This window comes from Strongylocentrotus purpuratus, unplaced genomic scaffold (assembly GCF_000002235.5).
Source record: "Strongylocentrotus purpuratus isolate Spur 01 unplaced genomic scaffold, Spur_5.0 spur5_scaffold_6, whole genome shotgun sequence".
Taxonomy (NCBI): Eukaryota; Metazoa; Echinodermata; class Echinoidea; order Camarodonta; family Strongylocentrotidae; genus Strongylocentrotus; species Strongylocentrotus purpuratus.
The window spans coordinates 39,632,109-39,651,158 of NW_022145612.1; the positions used below are offsets into that span (position 1 = coordinate 39,632,109).

Genomic DNA, 19,050 nt, shown 5'->3' on the forward strand with positions numbered 1-19,050 from the left:
AGGAAAAAAAGGAAAGAAAAAAGGAAGAAAAAGAGAAAAGGAAGAAAAAGGAAAAAAAAAGGAAAGGAATAAAAATGGGGAAATTAAAAAAAAAAAAAAAGACCATGGCCGTACGCACCAGGGGGGGGGGGGCAGTTGACCCCAGATATTTTGAAAACGTACGGTTTTTTTCCTGAAAATGTAGTGTAGGCCTATACCAAATCCTTCAATTCTACTTTTGAAAATGCAAAAGTACCCTCATGACCAGTTCGGTCGCTCGAACTCCCTTCACTTCTTTTGCTTTTGAGATTCTTCGAAAACTTTTAACGCATCTTTCCCCCTCCCCCACCAGAAAAATATTCCGCATACGGCCCTGAAAAATTAAAACAAATGAAAATAGGAAAATATAAGTGATATAACAAATTTGAAACTCTTCGCTGGCGCGAACTGCTTGCTAGCCTATTTTGTATTAAATGTTTTCACTTGCTCGTCCCCCTGAAAAAGAAAAGGATTAGTATTGCCTAGAATACAATTGTGCCTGCCCCGACGGGCCCCGACCTGCAACCATGGCAACAATAACACACAATATATGTACCAAATGTTACTAAAAGAGACTAATTCATTTTTCTCGCTCGTTACACTCGCTCACGAATAAAATGAATCGACATTGCTTTGGAAACAATTGTGCCCACCCTTGACCTGCAACAATATCATTAAAAATGGAAGAGTTTTTTCGCCCTCTCGCCAAAAAGGAATTGAATCGCGTAAAAACGCGATTGCGTCCATCCTGACCTGCACCAATAAAAACAAGTTTATTTATTAATTTCTATTAAAAGAGATTTTTTTTTTTGCTTGCTCGCTATGCTCGCTGGCCAAAATGGAATTGACACTGCTATAACGTGCCCGCCCCAACCTGCAATAACCAGTTAATAATTATGTACCAAACGTTATTCAAAGAAGTTTTGGTGTGCTCGTGCTCGCCAAAATGGAATTAACATCACCTTAGACATAATTGTGTAAGCCCTGCCCTGCAACAAAAAAATCTGAAATTTATGAACCAATTATCATTACAAAATTTTTGCTCGCTCGCTACGCTCGCTCGCCAAAATAGAAATAACACCGCTTTTAATAATCACGTCCCTGACATAGAACAATGAACCCAAGTTTATATACCATATTTTCCCTATAAAAGAGAAGTGATTTTTTTTGCTCGATCGCTACGCTCGCTCGCCAAAATAGAAATAACACCGCTTTTAATAATCACGTCCCTGACATGGAACAATGAACCCAAGTTTATATACCATATTTTCCCTATAAAAGAGAAGTGATTTTTTTTGGTCGCTCGCTACGCTCGCTCGCCAAAATAGAAATAACACCGCTTTTAATTATCACGTCCCTGACATAGAACAATGAACCCAAGTTTTATGTACCATATTTTCCCTATAAAAGAGAAGTGATTTTTTTTTTTGCTCGCTCGCTCGCTCGCCAAAATAGAAATAACACCGCTTTTAATAATCACGTCCCTGACATGGAACAATGAACCCAAGTTTTATGTACCATATTTTCCCTATAAAAGAAAAGTAATTTTTTTTCGCTCGCTACGCTCGCTAGCTCGTGGAATTATGTGCCCACCACTAACCTGCTACAATATCATTAAAAAGAGAAATGTAGGGGGTTGCCTGCCCGCCAAAATGGGATTGACATTACCTTAAACACGATTGTGCCCGCCCCCTACCTGCAACAATGAAACAAATTTTATATAGCAATTCATTGAGAGAAAGATGTATTTTCGCTCGCTAGCTAAAATGGGTATAACATCACCCTAAACACAATATTGTTCCCGCGTCCTGCATGGGACAATTGAACCAAGTTTAAGTCGCAATTATTAAAAAAGAAGTGATTTTTTTTTTCTTGCTCGCTACACTCTTTTGCAAAAAAATGAAATTAACGTCACTAACAAGTGAATATTCCCACCCCCAACTTGCAACAATACCAGTTTATATACCAAACGTTACTTAAAGATTTTTTTTTTTGCTCGCTCGCTCGCCAGAAGTGAAAATTAGCATTGCCTTTTTTGTTTGTTTCGGTCGCTTGCCCCCCCTGACGGAGTACCCCAGGTACGCCACTGTGGAGGGGTCAGTTTGCAACATTTGTTTAGAACAAAAATAAAATTGGCCTCTAGCTGGACTTTAATGGATTAGTTCATGGATTTTGTAAGCTTTATAGGAAACTGATCGGGGAGGCTGTGATGTTTTTTTAATGGCATAATTAGCCAGGGGTATCATACACCTGGATGATGGTAGTTGCCCCACCCCATCCCATATGTACGGAACTCGTGAAACTGTAGACTACCTGGGATACAGATCCTGTCATATTCTGATGATGCATCACTATGAACTTGACTGACAAAGAAAGCGGACAAAATATACAGTTCCTCAGGTAGACAAAGGAACATCCCTTCACTGCTATTATGTAAAAATGTGTAGAACAGGTGTCACATGCATATTCACTTTTTACATAATAGCAGTGAAGGGATGTTCCTTTCAAGGTTCAAGGTTCATTTTATTTCTTTCTTTCACAACATTTTTACATACAATAATAGAACAAAAAACAGCATAAGAAAAAACAATTTAAGTGCAATTTTAAGTCGATATATAATCCAAACGAAAGAAAGTAGAGACCTTAGAAAAGCTGGGCTTGTAAGAGCAAGGTCCCCATATAAAATAATCCATCAAGTTTCACTTTTAACAAATGTTTCAAAGTTATCAAAACTACACATGATTAAATATGGGGGAAATATTTACAAAAGGGATAGCTTGAAATTTGAAAAGGAGAGGATGAAAATATATACAAAGGAATCGAGAGGAAAAAAGCAAACTGGAACGAGAAAAACAACAACTAAAACAGAGAAAAACAGAGAAAGAAGAAAGTTATATGTATATAGGGGAAAATGATATTTGGTGTACCAAATATATTTACCTCAGGAACTGCATATTTTATCCGCTTTCTTTGTCAGTCATATTCATAGTGCATGATGTTCATCATCGTCTGTCTGGCTTATATACTCAACGTCTAATAACCAAAAAGCGTGACTGAGGAGAAATGTATTTCCATCTGTTGCAGCAAATTAACTTGTGGGACCAGCTACCTGCTATTGCAAGACAAATTCAATATTCTTCTGATGTCCTTTTAAATTTTTGTTAATCGAGAGCAATGGATTGTCATTTTAGATTTTTAATTTTAGATTTTAGATTTGACTCTATCGACCCCCTTCAGGGGTATGAGAGCACAACTTTTTTACAATACAATACAGAAAGATATATCAAACAAAGTAAGATATAAAAATAAAATACATTGACATGATATATACATTTTTATATTTCTAAAACAAAACAAACATGAGGTAAAGATTAAGTATACACCATACAATTTAAAGTTATAAGTCTAAAATACGTGCATGGCTTGGTTTGGCTACCAAGGCAAACATTTCGAACATAATTATAATTCGAATTATTTTATGTGCATCGATTCGTAAATGGCGATATGATACCTTTTGAATTTGATTGGATTGACTAATCTGTTTTTACCCATGATAATACAGTATTTCACCTTGCCCCCACCCCTTCCATCGTTGCCCCTTCCCCAGTGCCTCCTTCATCTGCTCCCCACCCCCGGCCATGCCCCTCGCCCTCCCCCTCATCTATTGGAGACGGTCCCATGCATGTATTGGGTATTGTATTGGCGCTTTGGTGCATAATGCTGGCGATCTGTTTGCATGACACCCGAGCAACAATGGCGTCCGTCGGAGAAAAATTTGATGCTGCAGTGACTGTCATCAAAAAACTTCCGAAAAATGGTACGTTCGTCTATTCTTTATAACCATTTGAAGTGAAATTTCAGTTAAGACCAAATTGAATCCATTAATCGATATATCTATTCGTGGACAAAGCATCATTACATGCAGATTTGAGACAAATCGGTAGATGATGGTAGATGAAAATAAGCCTTCACCTCCTTTGTTTTGCGCCGTTGGCTACGGCCGACGACACTGCCAAGATTGGGACAGCTCCAGCAGACCACGGTCTATGCATGTCTAGTCTCTTGCATGAATGCATGCACTACTGTGCATCATCTTGCGTATTATCGGGCCTAACTTTTCAATTGAAATTGATAAGAATTTCTTCTGAATTCTGATTGATCTCATCCTATACCTATTTGTAAGTTATATTCCAAACAGTAAGTGTGCCAAAAATGTCAAAATATGAGCAAGATTCAAGAAAATTGAAATTTGTCATTTTCAAGAAAAAGAGGTGTCATTGATTGTGAACACTGCAAAAGAAAAGAAAGGTTCCAATGTCTGTGTAGTTTGGGATTTTTCATGTGAAAGATGCCATATCAAGATTTGCAGATAAAAAGTAAGAAAATAAGAATCTTCAAACCATGAATGTGTATTGCTGTACGTTATAATTAGAGACAGCTATTTTGTGTCTATTACATGTTTTGTTTTTATCATAATCAAGCAGTTACATGTACAGTACAATGTATGTATTGCGCAGACAAGCAAGGGCGCTGCACAGACGTGGGGACTCTAGCCACCTGTACTATCTGTAGATTCCTGGATCTAACAATTACATTACAACATCACAACATCACAACATCACTTACTTTTTTTTTTATCGTTCCTTTTTTTTTAACTTTGCCTACAGTACACCTAAGAAATCTTTACTGAACACAATACGGGCATACAGCCTCACATTTTTCATGTAATATCTAGTGTTAGAAATCTATCAACATTAAGCTAGAGTCCCTAGATTCATTGTTGTTTGTTTATTTTAATATTTGCTTTTTAGGGGCTGTGAGTATGAGCAAATGAAATTAATTGTTAAAGTTTCAATTGAGTGCTCATTGCAGGTCATGCTAATACACTGCCAACTCGAGGTCGATCTATTGTTAGCAACTGACAGATAAAATATGCATACTATATAAAATGTGTTGTGTGTATCAAAAAAAGAAAAATATTTGATGGATGTAGTTAATAGAGCAGAAACTTTTTGACAAAGTGGTTAGATCAGAGCAGAGTTCTAGGCATATGAGGAGAGCGCTTTTAATAGAAATGAATATTTCTATCCCCAGGTATTGAGTGTTGTCCTTGTAATGTATGTATGTACAGTACCAGCACTGCCCAAATTTTGGTCATTAAAAAAAAAAGTTATATTATTATTATATTAATAAATAGAAAATTAGCTGTATGTATGTGGGGCTATGGCCAAAATCACTGTTGCTATAGTGAAAGTGTGTTCTTTATTTCCCTTTCAACAGGCCCATTTCAACCATCGTTTGAGCTGATGAAACGTTTCTATGGCCTGTATAAACAGGCTACAGAGGGCCCATGCCATGAGACAAAACCTGCATTCTGGAATGTTGTACAGACACAGAAATGGTAAATATGAAAGAAATATCCATGAATGGTTCTTTAATATATGAGAGATTATCAGAGCTGGAATGTATTTGAGGATAAAAACTTGAAAGAAAAAGGCTAATAATAATAATAATAATATTGGATATTTATATAGTGCACATATCCACCCTGCAAGGTGCTCAAAGCGCTCCAATATTACCCAGGCTCTGCTAGGCTATGATTTCGGTGCTCACAGCATTCAAGGAATTCTTTCATACCGGTCCCCATTTACTTCACCTGGGTGGAGTGTGGCAAATGTAGATCAATGTCTTGCCAAAGGACATTAGTGCCGCGGCGGGATTCGAACAATATGTTGGGAGTACAAGGTCGCCCATAATTGTGTACATGAACAGTATAACTGGGAAAATTTTCTGTTTTACTATTTCTTAAAAACATGTATACTGGTGCTCCAATCCAGTGAAATACAATTGTTATGTACGCCATGTGTATGTCAGCCTGTCAGGCTTCTTAAATACCAGTCTGGGTGGGGGGGGGGGGGGGGGGGGTGTTACTGTGGACAATGAGAGAAGACCAGTGGCCAAACAAATAACAAAGGGGCACAGCTTAAGTTTTGCTCTTAACATCGCATTGTGGATAGTTTGGCAAAATTCTCCAGGCATTTGGTAATTCAAACTTTAGTAAATGTGCCTTTTATAAAAGCTACACACATACATTGAATCAGTTACTTGAGATGTGCATTAAAGTGGGTAGTAAGATTTTGATTGAGTTTCCTGCTGATTTGGGCAAGAAACTCGATTAGAACTGTTTGCATAGTGTGTGGTGTACTGTCGGCCTAGTGTACTCTCATGAACAAAGTACAAGATGGTCCTCAGATATGTCCCAGCTATCAAATATTTACTCTTTGAGTTGGAGAAGGCCTGGACTAGAAGAAGATGCTCACAAATATTTACATGTACTGTATATACATTTTACCCAAGTCCAAAACAGACCATTTTCTTTTCATTGTATGTTGTATGTTAAAAGTATGATGTGCTTTTGATAGGTACATGTACATGAATAAGAATGCTATTAATTGTGAGAATGAAGAAGTAGAAGTACATGTACATTGGTGGAGGGGGGGGGGGGGCAGTTGTCTTCCCAGTCTTTAAAGAAATGTTATGCCAGTTTATATTCAGGACATAACATATAATTTTAAAGTTATAATTAGTGAAATCAAGTAAGGGTATATATATATGTACCAGCTGTACATGAACTGTATGTTTTGCTTCTCTTTATCAACTATAGATATTTTACAATATTGATAATATTGTATTGATAAAATAATATGATCCTGTCACTTTCCCTTTCACTTCTCCTCCTTCCTTTCTCTCTCTCTCACTCTCTCTCTCCCTCCCCCTCTGTCTGTCTGTCTGTCTGTCTTCCTCCTTCTCTCATTCTCCCTCTCCCTCTCTCTCTCTCCCCTCAGGCAAGCATGGTCTGTGTTAGGTAGCATGGAGAGTGAGGAGGCAAAGAGGTTGTATGTTGAAGAACTTTTACAGGTGAGAATATGAAAGTGCATTGTCATTTTGAAATTGTGGCATTTTGTGTTACTCTGTGAATCTCTGTTTATCACCTTTCCCATTACTGTTGTTCTATATATAGTAGATGTTAGTTTTCAAATAGCTTTCTAGTTGTTACTATTTATTATACACAAATATTTTCCTCTTTTTTTTAGCCCCTTTGATGCTAACAAGTCTATGCTCAGTTTAGTCGGTTATGCATGTATGGCAACTATGTTATTGTAAGACTATTTGGGAAATGCACTTGCACTTTTTTTAATTGTTCAAATTGATACAAACTGTGCACCATTATAACTACTCTCATCTGACCCATTAAAACCATTTTGAATTTAAAGAAGAAACACATTTTTTTTTTCTTCTCAAGATCATATTTGATCCTTAAAAATTGGCCATTGGGGTATGTACCACCTATTGCATTGGAAGGGTTAAAATGTTGACTGGAGGAAGACCTATGGAGGGGGAGGGACATGGGAAGAGTGGTCTCAGACTCTCAATAGATGGGTTTTATTGCTTTTTGTGTACGGCTTTGAGTATTGTTTTTGTGTGTAAAATTCTGTTGTTTCTCCTTTTAAATTATGTTGATTCAAGCAACATTTAAGGGGGATTTCACCTTCATATCGACTAGAATCTTAAGGCGACCACTTACCATCACATCCTTTTCTCTGTAAATACAGGTTCCTGGCTACCGTGCTATATTCAAAGTGCACACTACCTGTTAGGTTACTTCTATAAAGAAATATTGCAAGTTTAAATACTCTCTCAATGAATGTGAAAGCGGCTTGTGAGTAGTAGACCAGTCAATGTACTTAGAAATAATCGTCTAGGGGAGAATGCATACAGAAAGCCAAGTCAAACTTGGATTCCTTATGCAGAGTTTTATTTCATTGAATTCATTCTTCATTGTATTAATTCTATTTTACCATTAATCCATACAGTACTATTAAAGTAAAGTTTGGTGTTTGATTAAATTATTTTATACAATAATACATACATACTAGATGCATACTTATTAATTGTGTAGGTGATAGGTCCCCTTTCAAATTCAGAGAAAACAAATGAATGCTTTAGTGTATGAATATATTTTCCTATTGGTGTCGTACTGTATATTTTTTTGTTTGATATGCTATCATCTTTTCTTTTCTTTGTTTTGATGTTGCATGTTTATTCTCTGTTTTTACATAGACTATCCTGGATAATTCCAAAGCTCGGGATATTCCTCACATGTACAAAGTGAGTCTACATATGAAGAGCTTAATTCCAAAAGCAGCTAAATCTAATTTTGATGAAAATCAAGTTATTAATATCAGAACATTGTTCACTTATATACCCGTCTTTCAACAAAATTATTTACCTAAATTTTGTCAGCAATTATGAAAAATGCACCTTCTATTATCACTTTTCAATATACGCCTGTACAAAATCTGGTAAACAATTTCTTTTTTCTCTGTAGTTACAAAAATTGGTTTAGCTTCTTTTGAAATTAAACTCTCCATATATTCTTATTATAGGGCCTAAAAATAAAGTTTGTTACACTTACAGCAAAGTCACTAAAATTGCAAAAGTAAAGAAATAATTAATAATATGTACAGTGTACATCTTTTAAGAAAGATGCTGTTCTATCAAATCTTCAGGCCTGGTCTTAAATTTTTTCAATTACAATGACCAAAGGGAAATCTACATGTACTTTTTCACAATGGTAAAGTCTTCTAGGTATTTTTGGTAAGGTAGGACCACCCATTTCTTTACCATATAAACCAGTGGGGATAGATTTATTAAAGGGCCACTCTAACCAAAACGGGCTAAAAAATGAAAAAAAGACATGTAGAATAATTTTTACGGAGATTCCAAACATGACAATGATTTTTCTTAGAAATCATCAATAATTCTGGAATCTAGCTTTAAACATGATGACTCAGGACAAAGCCCAGTTTCGGTGATGACGCATTTGATGTCACTGCAGTGTTTAAAAAGGCAAACTATGATGTTATTAGTTGGGAAAAAAAAGACATTTATCTGAAAAATAATATGCACTTGATAATCCCAGTACGTTTTTGGCGCTTTCGTCATTCCTAATTATGATATTATCAAATAATCAAATCGGACATGCCCGTAATGACGTCAAATGCATCATCAAGCCATGTGACCGTATTACCTTTTTTAGAGGGGCATAGCCTGGGAAGCGTGAGAACTGAAAAATGGATGGCTATTATCAGTTTTGGGTCAATTTAGAGATTTTCTGAAAAATCAGAGGCTGGAATATTAATAAGTACAGGTGTATTCATGTTTTGAAAGGCTGTGTTAGTTGGGTTAGAGTGGCCCTTTAAAGCTTACAGGTATAGTTCGAATGAAAGGTTGGGCCTGGCGTCGAGATTAATTTTTGCCAAAAGGAGTTTAGCATGATCCAGTGATGTTTTTAAAAAAATTTTTTTCCCTGTATCTACAATTTCTTTCTTCCAACCTTCTATCTTGCTTGCATTTTTAGTCAAAGTTTACCCTTGTCAGTATTATCATTCAAAAATTGTTTCATCTGCTTGAATTGCATGATCTATATTTCGCATGCTATAAGATGTTCTTGAAAACTGCAGCCTTTTTTTTTTTAATCCTGTAAAATCTGTTATTTGGGGGTACATTCATGCATCCTAATTTTGTGCAACAAGACCAAAACTATATGCAAGTGATTGAAGTGAACATTTCTATGTACTTTCTAAACTTTATATTTGGCTTCATAATTATTTCAAAACTTGGTAAACTGACAATTTATATAGCAGATATCGTTTATACATGATATTCAATATTCATTGTAGATTGACTATGATTCTGCTAGTTTCTTCTTCAATCTCTTCTTTTTTTTCAAATCACCAATGCTCAAGATAATGAATATTATTTTTAATCACATTTCGCTTGGTTTCTTCACCCAGATTATAGAGACCATGCCACAGACGGATGAGGTGGTGACCTTTCTCAAGGTCATGGGTCCCTTCTTTGAACTTGTCCACGAGGGAGAACCGGAGCATGTCCCAGCATCATCTCGTCCGCAGGTCACAAAGGTCAATGGACATGTCAATGGAGGGGTCAAGATGAAAGAGACAAAAGTGGATGAAAGAGGTGAGAGAGTGCTGCAAGTGTCGGGTGGTTTCTTCACAGCTGTGCTTTAACGACCACCTGTTTATAAAGAACGTGTTTCCTGCTTCCCTTGGAAAGGGTGGTCATCTGATATTTGCTCCAGAGACAATCTCTCTGGGCTTTAATTCATAAAGAATATAGGGTTAGGAGTAGGTTTAGTTAGGAGTCAGATATGCAGTTGGATTATAGATTATCTTTATGGTGAGGGTCTTGAGTCCAGAAAGTTTAACATTTGGGTCCATGTGACAAGAGTGTGTGTTTTACAACCAGTTTAACATGTTTTAGTGACCACCTGATAATGAATAGCACACTTTTAGCCTCCTTTGAACAGTGTTCCTCATTCTGTATTTCACCTTCCTAGAACTGACAATTCCCCTTACATTCCCATCTTGTAGGTGACCAAGCCAGAACCCTTCAAAATGGAGATCTGAGCGATGTCTCTGATTACACCAATGGTTACTTGGAGGATGACCATGACCTGATTGAGAGGTCAAAGGGCAAGACGGAGCAACTGGAGAGCTCTAGTACCGAAGCGGAGGTCAATGGCCATAGCGAGGAGGGGGAGGTCACAAAAGAAGAAACGAGAGAAAGCAGCTATGTGAGGGTTGTATCTACGCACCAAGGAGAGAGTAAGTATGAGAATCTTAAAGCCTATCTGCATTAGTTTGGCCAGGAGGGATTAGACCTCCCTTCATGGTCATTGATAGGTATTTATCTCATCAAATCAGCTCTCAATTAACATAAGAAAAAGAAACCAGTTAAGCAAATTCTCACCCCTTAAGAATTCTTAATCAATCAATCAATTCAATGATGTTTCTTGTTTATCCCTAGATTCTGCTGAGCTCAGTCATCCCATTCTGATCTCTAAGAGCCAGCTTGAAGCAGCAGAGGAACACCTACCCTCGACCAGTGAGAGCGATTCTGATGGAGACGAGTTCTGTGACTCTGTGGATGAACCTCTCATCAGTAGAGTAAGTACATCAATCAAATTCATCTGGGCCGTTTCATAAAACTTGTTATCAATAACAACGGATCTATGACAAAAATCTACTCACAAAGCCGATCAAATGCAAGGATTTCAGTAGCTTATAATAATGTTTGTAACTTGTTTTTGATATTAAGTTCTATGAAACAGGGCCCTGGTCCCGTTGTCCAGAGAGGCATTACACTCAAGCTTGGAGGTTATGGAGAACATCTTCTAGGCTTTGCCCATACAACTATTGGTCATTCAGAAATGACTGACGTCTTTTTATCTTGGGGTCATCGGAATTGGGGATTAGTAATCCCATTGTTTCCTGCCATCGCGTAATGAAATCATAAATAAAGGAATAATATCTGATTAAAAAATAGCATTTCCTGTATCATCATCATCATACTTCTTTTGTTTGTGTGTTTATGTTTTTTTTTTTGTCATCAGCACCACTAAATTACAATATCTTGTACTCCATTTGAAATCAAGGTCACATTTCCCATTTCTCAAAGCAATGAAAATACCAGTATATGATGTTTTATGATCCTTGCCATATTCTTGTTCTTGAGGCATTTCAAAAGGTGGACGCATGTATGTGTCGTTGAAAAATTCTGATCTAATGTCAAAGCTACATTAAAGTTCAACACCTGCTTTTCCTCCTGGATTTAAAAACTTAACAATTTTGCTACTGATAAGTTAGAGATGTAGAACTTATGTCGCCGCTCTCATGTTTGGTTGGTTCTTCTTTCAGCCTTGAGGGTGTTTTATCCTAGTCATTTTCTCCTAACCTGCTTAATTGCATGATATTGTGACTGTTGTTTATTCCAATACAGATAAGCGTAGCTCACATATCCAAGACGGATTCGCTCCCATCTGTTATGGAGGAGGAAGAGGACCAGAGGAAGCACCTCACATCAACTCCATTCAGTGGAGACCATGCCGTAGTCACCAGGGCAGAAGTCCATAGTAAGTTTTTGGTTCTATGGCACATGGTCCTGCAAATAATTGCTAAATTTACACAAACAGAATTCTTCATTTCAAGTATATACCACACACTAAACCCAACCAAACCCTAATTCTAAAGTTAACGTAAAACTCCGCAATTGTGGTGCTAACTCCTGCTAACCCCGCAATTGCGGTGCTAAGCAAATGAATGAGAACAGAAACGAAAAAAAAATCCGGTACTACGCAATGGAGCGTATCGCAGCTGGCCAGATGCGAAGTATGTCCTATCATAAAATACACGATATCCGGGGTTAACGAAATGCAGTGAGAACAGCGGGAATTTTCTTATTCCGGAATAGGCGCTAGTACGGGACTAAAAACAGTGAGTGTGAAAAGCCAAAAAAATAGTCCGGGGTTAAGGATAGTACGGGGCTAAGCAAAACCAGTGTGAAAAGAGTATCTGACTGAATTCGTAACTTCAACCAAACACGATACTTAACCCTTACCTGAAGCCTAAGCCTTACTTGAAGCCTAACGTAGAACCCAAAATTGCACCCCCCACTAACCTACCTCACATCCCTGACGAAATAAAGCCTGGGGCAAATGTTGCCAGAGGAAAAACTCAGGTCACCAAATTCTCATCACGTCATCTGTTGCAAAGCTTGTAGGATTTTAAGGATACCTCAAAAGTTGTGTAATATTCAAACTTGACAAAGACCCATGCAGCCTGACCTAAAATACCAACATTCAAAATCATACATCATTTATTCAGTCGTAATATTCTAAATGAAGTGTCAAGGGATTTTGAGTGGATCTCATTATATAGACTTGAAGCTGTTTAATACGTTTTGCTTTCAGTGTACCATGCCATTTCCATAAGGCCTCAGCTCATGCTTCCTCGGTTTTGATATGCAACATAATAAATAAGATGAAAGAGGCTATGGATTGTTACCCATATTTTTACTACAAATTACGCCATGTATCACTACTGGAATCCCAAGTTTTCAGTTGTGCCTTTTTTATTGCTCATCTTGATTCATAAATTGTTCCAGCATATGAAATAAACAATACAAGAAAAAAGGTTTTGAATTTTGAAAAGGAAGGTAAGCTTTTTGTTCACTGATATTACTATTCAAATCTGGGAAGTTTATGTTTGTGCTAATATTTGAGATTTTTCCCGTTGTCTAATTGCAAATGATAAAACATCATCTCCTTTTCTAGTTTATGTATGTAATTAACACAGTGTGGTTTTCAATATTCTTCCAGATGATGTTGATGCTGTCATCTTGCCTCAGTACACTTCAAGCTCCAGTTCAGCACCCACCATTTCGACACCTTCCATGCGAGGTGGCGGAGAGGTCACTGAGGGGTCGAAAGGTCACCAAGGTCAAGACAGTGCATTGAACCAGTCTGGTCAAGGTCATTTAAGTGGTGGGTTACTTTATGATTGATAACATTCCAAGGGCACTGCTTGAAGATCATCTGAGGTTTGGTAGAGAAAAGAAATTTGGAAGGAAACTGAATGTGTACTCATATTGTTCCAATTGTATAAAAATGATGGTAATAATGCACAGCGTTAATACAGCACCTAATTCTAGCATTTTAAAGATACATATACTGGATATTTTGATGTTCTCTCCATTATTTCTGATGAATTGTATTGCAACTTTCTGAAAGGAATGGCAAATCTAGCCCAGCCTACAACTCATTCATTCTATATTTCACATAAGGAGGAAAATAACTCAAAACAGCTTCAACAGTCATGAAAGAAATCTGAGCAAAAGTTCCATAAAGGTATATACCAGTTCTGGTCATGCGATTGCATTGTGAAAGAAACGGTGTGGAATTGATCATCTAGCATATGGTGTGTACGGCAAGGTTTTGGAATCATCAAAATGATAAGAAATTTGGCCCAGTCTTGGTAAAGTTACAAGCACTGAACACAGAAAGATGTATATGGGACTACGCTATATAATAATTTAGCAAATATATCAATTAGTAGGCGGTTTACCCGCAAAATTTGTATCATCACATATTAGTCAAAATTTATTCTTTCACATGATTGGTAATAAGAGCTTCCAGAGCTTCTAAGAGGGGGGCGTTTCCAAAACTGGTCTATACCTTTAACAAAACTATTTCAACCTTTAAACCACTACTCTTCATCTATCGTCATGTCTGCTCAGGGTACGTATCCTCAGACAGTTTCCAGAACCTTCGATCCTCTGGATCACAAGACTCGTCCGATGGGGTTGGCAGGAGGAGAGAAGGAGAGGGAGGGGGTGCTGGTAGGGGGGCACCCGGTGGTGCTGGTAGTCCCCTTAGATCACCCTTACCGGATGGAATGGTAGAGCAGATCACCATCTCACTGGAGAGGCTTCAGAGAGACATGAACAGTGTCCTGGTCAGACTCAACACGCTGGAGACCATCGCTATATCAAGACATCAGGTACGCATGGACTGTCTGGGATGAAATTTGTTTACTCTCGGTACAGAGGAGAGTATGTCCATGTGGCATGATAAAGGTGTGGTTTGACTGAGAATACCCACGACTATTTATTTATTATTGATTTATTTATGTAATACTTGTGGGATAGAACAGAAGATCTTAGAGGTTCACATTTAAAGTATGCATCTACTGATTTTTTATAAATCTTGGTATCCTTTTCATGTAGAGTTTGTCCTTGATCTTGTCGTCCTTTTAGCTAGCATATTAATATTTTTTTTTTTACATTTTCAGTCTCTGATTCGTGAACATTTATTGCTTTTTCACATGAATAAAAGTTTCCCTTCTTTGAAAAAATTGTAGGCCTATTGTCAACCAAAAGAATTTTTCAATTGAATTTAAGCTAGCCATAAATTGGATGTGGTAAAATAAGATTGTGCCTAAGAACAATGTGCATTTCCTGTAGATCACAGCCCAAGTTATTTCAGGCTCTGTATTCACTGGGTTAAAGACACCTTTGTGAAGTGACACTTGTTACCGAACTTAGATTGCCAAAATGCAGATAAATTTGAATTCATAGAGAGGATTGATTCTGTTTTGTTTTGTTTTGTTTGATCCTATGTGTATGCATGTGCTTGAGATCCTAATCGTAATTATGCTGTGTTATAGTAGAGGTGTCGTGGTCGTGTGGATATGTCACCGGACTGGATCACAAGGTCCGCGGTTCAAGTCCTGCCGCGGCACTAATGTCCTTTGGCAAGACATTGATCTAGATTTGCCACTCTCCACCCTGGGTACCAGTACCCAGTAGGATGTGAAAGTTAATGTGGTTAAATGAGCAAGTGTTCTTGTAACATGCAGCTGGAATGCTCCCCAGGGAGTAGAGAATGTGCATACATTGTGTGCGGGTAAGCCTGAATCCGATCTGTAAAGCGCTTTCAGAGGGCCTGCGGTCCTGAAATAAGCTATAAAAGAACGAACTATTATTATTATTACTATATAAATGATTTTATTTGTTTTGCCACTTTAGCTCGAGACTCAGCAAGCATACATGAGAGAGGGGATTCCCCTACCCAAGGAGAGCGCCCCCATCAGGACTCCGCCCCAACCAGCCACGCCCTCCTGGTGGCCCTTCTCTACCCTCCCTGTGAGAACCGTCTTCATCCTCCTGGTCTGGCCCTTCATCGTCCAGTGGATCCTCAGGTTCCTTGCAAGGCATCGGAGAGCACGACCACCGCCTCGATGAGGGATCTATCATCGTATGTACTTGTAAAGAATACAAATTGGAGAATCTATTCCTGTGATGCAACAGCTCTGAATCGATCAATTAAAAATGGCCCAGAACATTGCATATCAATATGTCATCTGTTCAATCCTAACTAACAATAAACACTATACTGTATTTTGAAAGCCAGAAGGGCTTTAACTCTGTCTGAAAGTATAAGAGTTAATGCCCTTCTAGCTCTAGAACAGACAATATATGGTCAACTGTGAGTCAGAGTGGTGTTAACTCGTATCCTTTAACACAGAGTAATAATGCCCTTCTGGCTCTCAACAGACAATATGGTGTTATATCATTAGTTAGGGTTGTAAAAGGTTCTTGCAGGAAGAGGCATACACGTGTCAATCATGTATCATTTATGTCCTGAAAAGCTGTTCAACAAGTCCAAGGCTATCCGGTATCATAGTCTTCACATAGAATTTGAACCAGGGAATACGAGATCTTCTTGTTTAATAGGACAATAACAATTTAGAAGTTAAAAGACTTTTGAAAATTCATTGAACACTATATCATTATTATATACCATTATTACTGTTAATACTTGCCAATACTTCTGATATGCAGTATTCTCTTGTGCCCCTGCATTCTCTATTGCAATGTTGTAGGACATACAGAAATTTGTATCATGATGGGTGTGGTATACATTTATCTGTATTTGGTTCAGAGCTTTGTACATACATTAACTGATATGCGCACATGTGTAATAAATGTTGATCTCTGCAGTGGGAGCTTTTAATCAAATGAAATCAAAAGATATTAGGATCTTAAACCATGTTTGTCCAATCATTGTTTTTAGGTGACTCTTGCAGTAACAATACCATTTTTTAAAGTTTGAATAATGCCAGGAATTCTGATATTGTAAAAAAAAATAACACTTTCCATCAATCGGTGTTGATATTATAATAGATAATGTTTGATCAAATGGATAGTGCACCAATTTTTTTTTCTTTTTCAATCTTGATCAGGATCTTGCGTTCTAATTTATGTTAATGTTTTTATCTTTATAATCATGTTTTGAGTTAATATCTTTTCTTTCAGGTAATTACACTAGCCTGTGTAAAAATGGTGCAATATATAACATGTCTTTATTAGCTGCACTTGATTTTGATGTTTGATAAAGTTGTTTTATTTTGTTAGTCTTTAATTCTGATGCAAGTATGAAACTGTGAAACAAGGTTAACTGTGAAATAAAGAAATATCTAGTACTAATCAAGTAAGAAATACAGAAACATCTACAGATGTAATTTTCGACCCGCATTCATTACAGTTAGGAAGTAGGAAGGCCAAATCTTGGTAAAGAAAATACATGTGATTGACTTATCTAGTGTTTTATTTCTTCAGTCATTCGTGTATGTATATTTTCAATTTAGTTCCCTCACTCGCCCTTGTGCATTTCTGTAATACAAGAGCGAATAAACAGATTACATTTATCTTTCTTAACCGTATAAAGTGAGAAGGAAGACTTCATGATTTATGTGCAGACTTCTTGATCATTTCGAAGCGTAATTTATTTAGGGCTTCAATATAACACCATATCACAGGCACTGATAACACGTAGGGCCGTGCATCTCAGATTTAACATTGTTAGACGATGCCTGTAAGTACCGACTTTGAGTGAAATCAGTAGAGTTTTGTACATGTGGTGTTTGACATGTTGAGAATCAATTGAGGTCTGCTATGTGTGATTACTGTTGGTATCGTCAAGAATAATTAGTTGGATCGGAATCTTATGGTGTCCTCTTAATGGCAAATAAAGTTGAGTGGGGAACTTATGGTTTGCTCTAAATTTCAAATACAATTCTTGGTAGTTTTAATTTATAAAGTCTATATCTATTTACACCCCCTCCCCCTAGAATCCTGCGGAGTTTCTGCGGGTCCTGCTAGTGTTATGTTAATGTTATAAAAAATTCATAGAAGCACAAATGAACTTGGTTTATCATTCATCAAATTGTCTCTTAGTAATATTAAGGTCAAATGATATGTTTGTGTCCTTGTTCTAACCAAATTAACATTGAACTACCAGGTATGTATTTTTTTGTTTGTGTAAGGATTAAGGTCGTTTTTAAAAAGGACACCAATTTTGAAACTAAGAAGTGTTTGACCTAAAAAACATGTATTTTGTCCGTTTATATAGCATAAAGCCCTTGTCTCACAGGAAGTTTAAAACAAATATTTGATTGGTTCCGTATGAATTTTGTAAAAGTGAAGAAGTCGCAATGATTCTACTCATTTTCTTTTCTTCTATGATATATTCCTCTTATAACTTTTGCCAAATCCTAATATTTATACAACTGCATTATTGTTATCTGCTGAATATAAGATGGAAATCGACTCAATTCAATTTACCCATACAGTAGGATGAATATGTGCCAAAAATAGATAAGTGTTCTTGACATGAGTTTTTACCCTCTGAAACAATCCTGACCATTTAAAGAAATAAAGAGGGGGCTGCATCATTCCTCTATTCTAAATGAATATTATGTCGAAAATACTTTTCCAATTTTTTTGTTTCCATTTACCCTGATGTTGTTTGCTATTTTCCGTTTTACAGTACATACAAGGATTTATGAAAATGCATTTGTTGCCCACTGAATATGATATGAATATGTCCTACCTTATAATGCTTCTAACTGGAATTTATTCTAAACTTGAACAATTTGTTGTATTATGTCAAAAGATCCAGTTGAGTTTCTAGTTCACTGAAGTCAAGTTTTTATCTGTAAATGCTTGCTTAGATATGGTGGGGTAAACCGCCACTTTTTGTAAAACTTGTAAGTGAATGACAACTGTGCACAAAGGATTTGCGTATTCACTGAGCTCTGTGTTAAAGGAATTGGGAAGGTGGAGCATATTACGCTTTACGTTGTAGAAAAATTAACAGTTTTGCCACATCATATCTGAACAAGCCTTATGGAATTGTCAATCAAGTTCATGAATATTTTGTCTGCGGCAACAACTCAAACTTTGGCTTGTCATCTGTGTTATTATACTTTTTGAATGCGTCTTCGATAATCACTTGCTATAATTGTATATATGCATATATGTAAATTTTGGAAAGAAATCAAATTTTATAAATGCCTTTTGTGTATGAGCACAAGAGTAAATTCACTATTAATTGATATAGATGTCATTTTGTTGTTATTGCATTCAGATTCCGACGTTCGGTTAACAAATTCAAGATATAACAATATCATTCAGACTCTTTCCAAGAGATGACTGCTTTTGTTGACATCGTAATATGCAGAGGCTGGCCTGATACTGTCATTTCTTTAATTTGACAACTGCAAAACGCATAGTAGAGCTAAAAGGGCAATAACAGAGTTAACACCC

At 36.9% G+C, this 19,050-nt stretch overlaps 1 protein-coding gene across 2 annotated transcripts; it reads left to right on the forward strand.

Moving 5' to 3' along the window:
• The first annotated feature begins 3,723 nt into the window (after positions 1-3,723).
• Positions 3,724-18,839, forward strand: LOC577956 (acyl-CoA-binding domain-containing protein 5). 2 transcript variants are annotated; one of them, XM_030972741.1, is made up of 11 exons: positions 3,724-3,835; positions 5,299-5,419; positions 6,864-6,936; positions 8,140-8,187; positions 9,876-10,062; positions 10,476-10,709; positions 10,912-11,051; positions 11,884-12,016; positions 13,262-13,426; positions 14,179-14,441; positions 15,469-18,839. In XM_030972741.1, exons 1-11 carry the CDS (start codon positions 3,736-3,738, stop codon positions 15,682-15,684), a joined length of 1,680 nt encoding a protein of 559 aa, XP_030828601.1. In that variant the 5' UTR covers positions 3,724-3,735; the 3' UTR covers positions 15,685-18,839. The 2 variants fall into 2 exon arrangements, with proteins under 2 accessions (XP_030828601.1, XP_030828602.1); XM_030972742.1 differs by lacking the exon at positions 8,140-8,187.
• The last annotated feature ends 211 nt before the right edge of the window (positions 18,840-19,050 follow it).

Excerpts from the sequence above, each read along its gene's own strand:
- LOC577956 (XM_030972741.1), top strand. The coding sequence starts at position 3,736 with ATGCTGGCGATCTGTTTGCATGACACCCGAGCAACAATGGCGTCCGTC. Across the intron at positions 5,420-6,863 it reads GTTGTACAGACACAGAAATG|GCAAGCATGGTCTGTGTTAG; the intron begins GTAAATATGAAA and ends CTCTCCCCTCAG. Across the intron at positions 6,937-8,139 it reads ATGTTGAAGAACTTTTACAG|ACTATCCTGGATAATTCCAA; the intron begins GTGAGAATATGA and ends GTTTTTACATAG.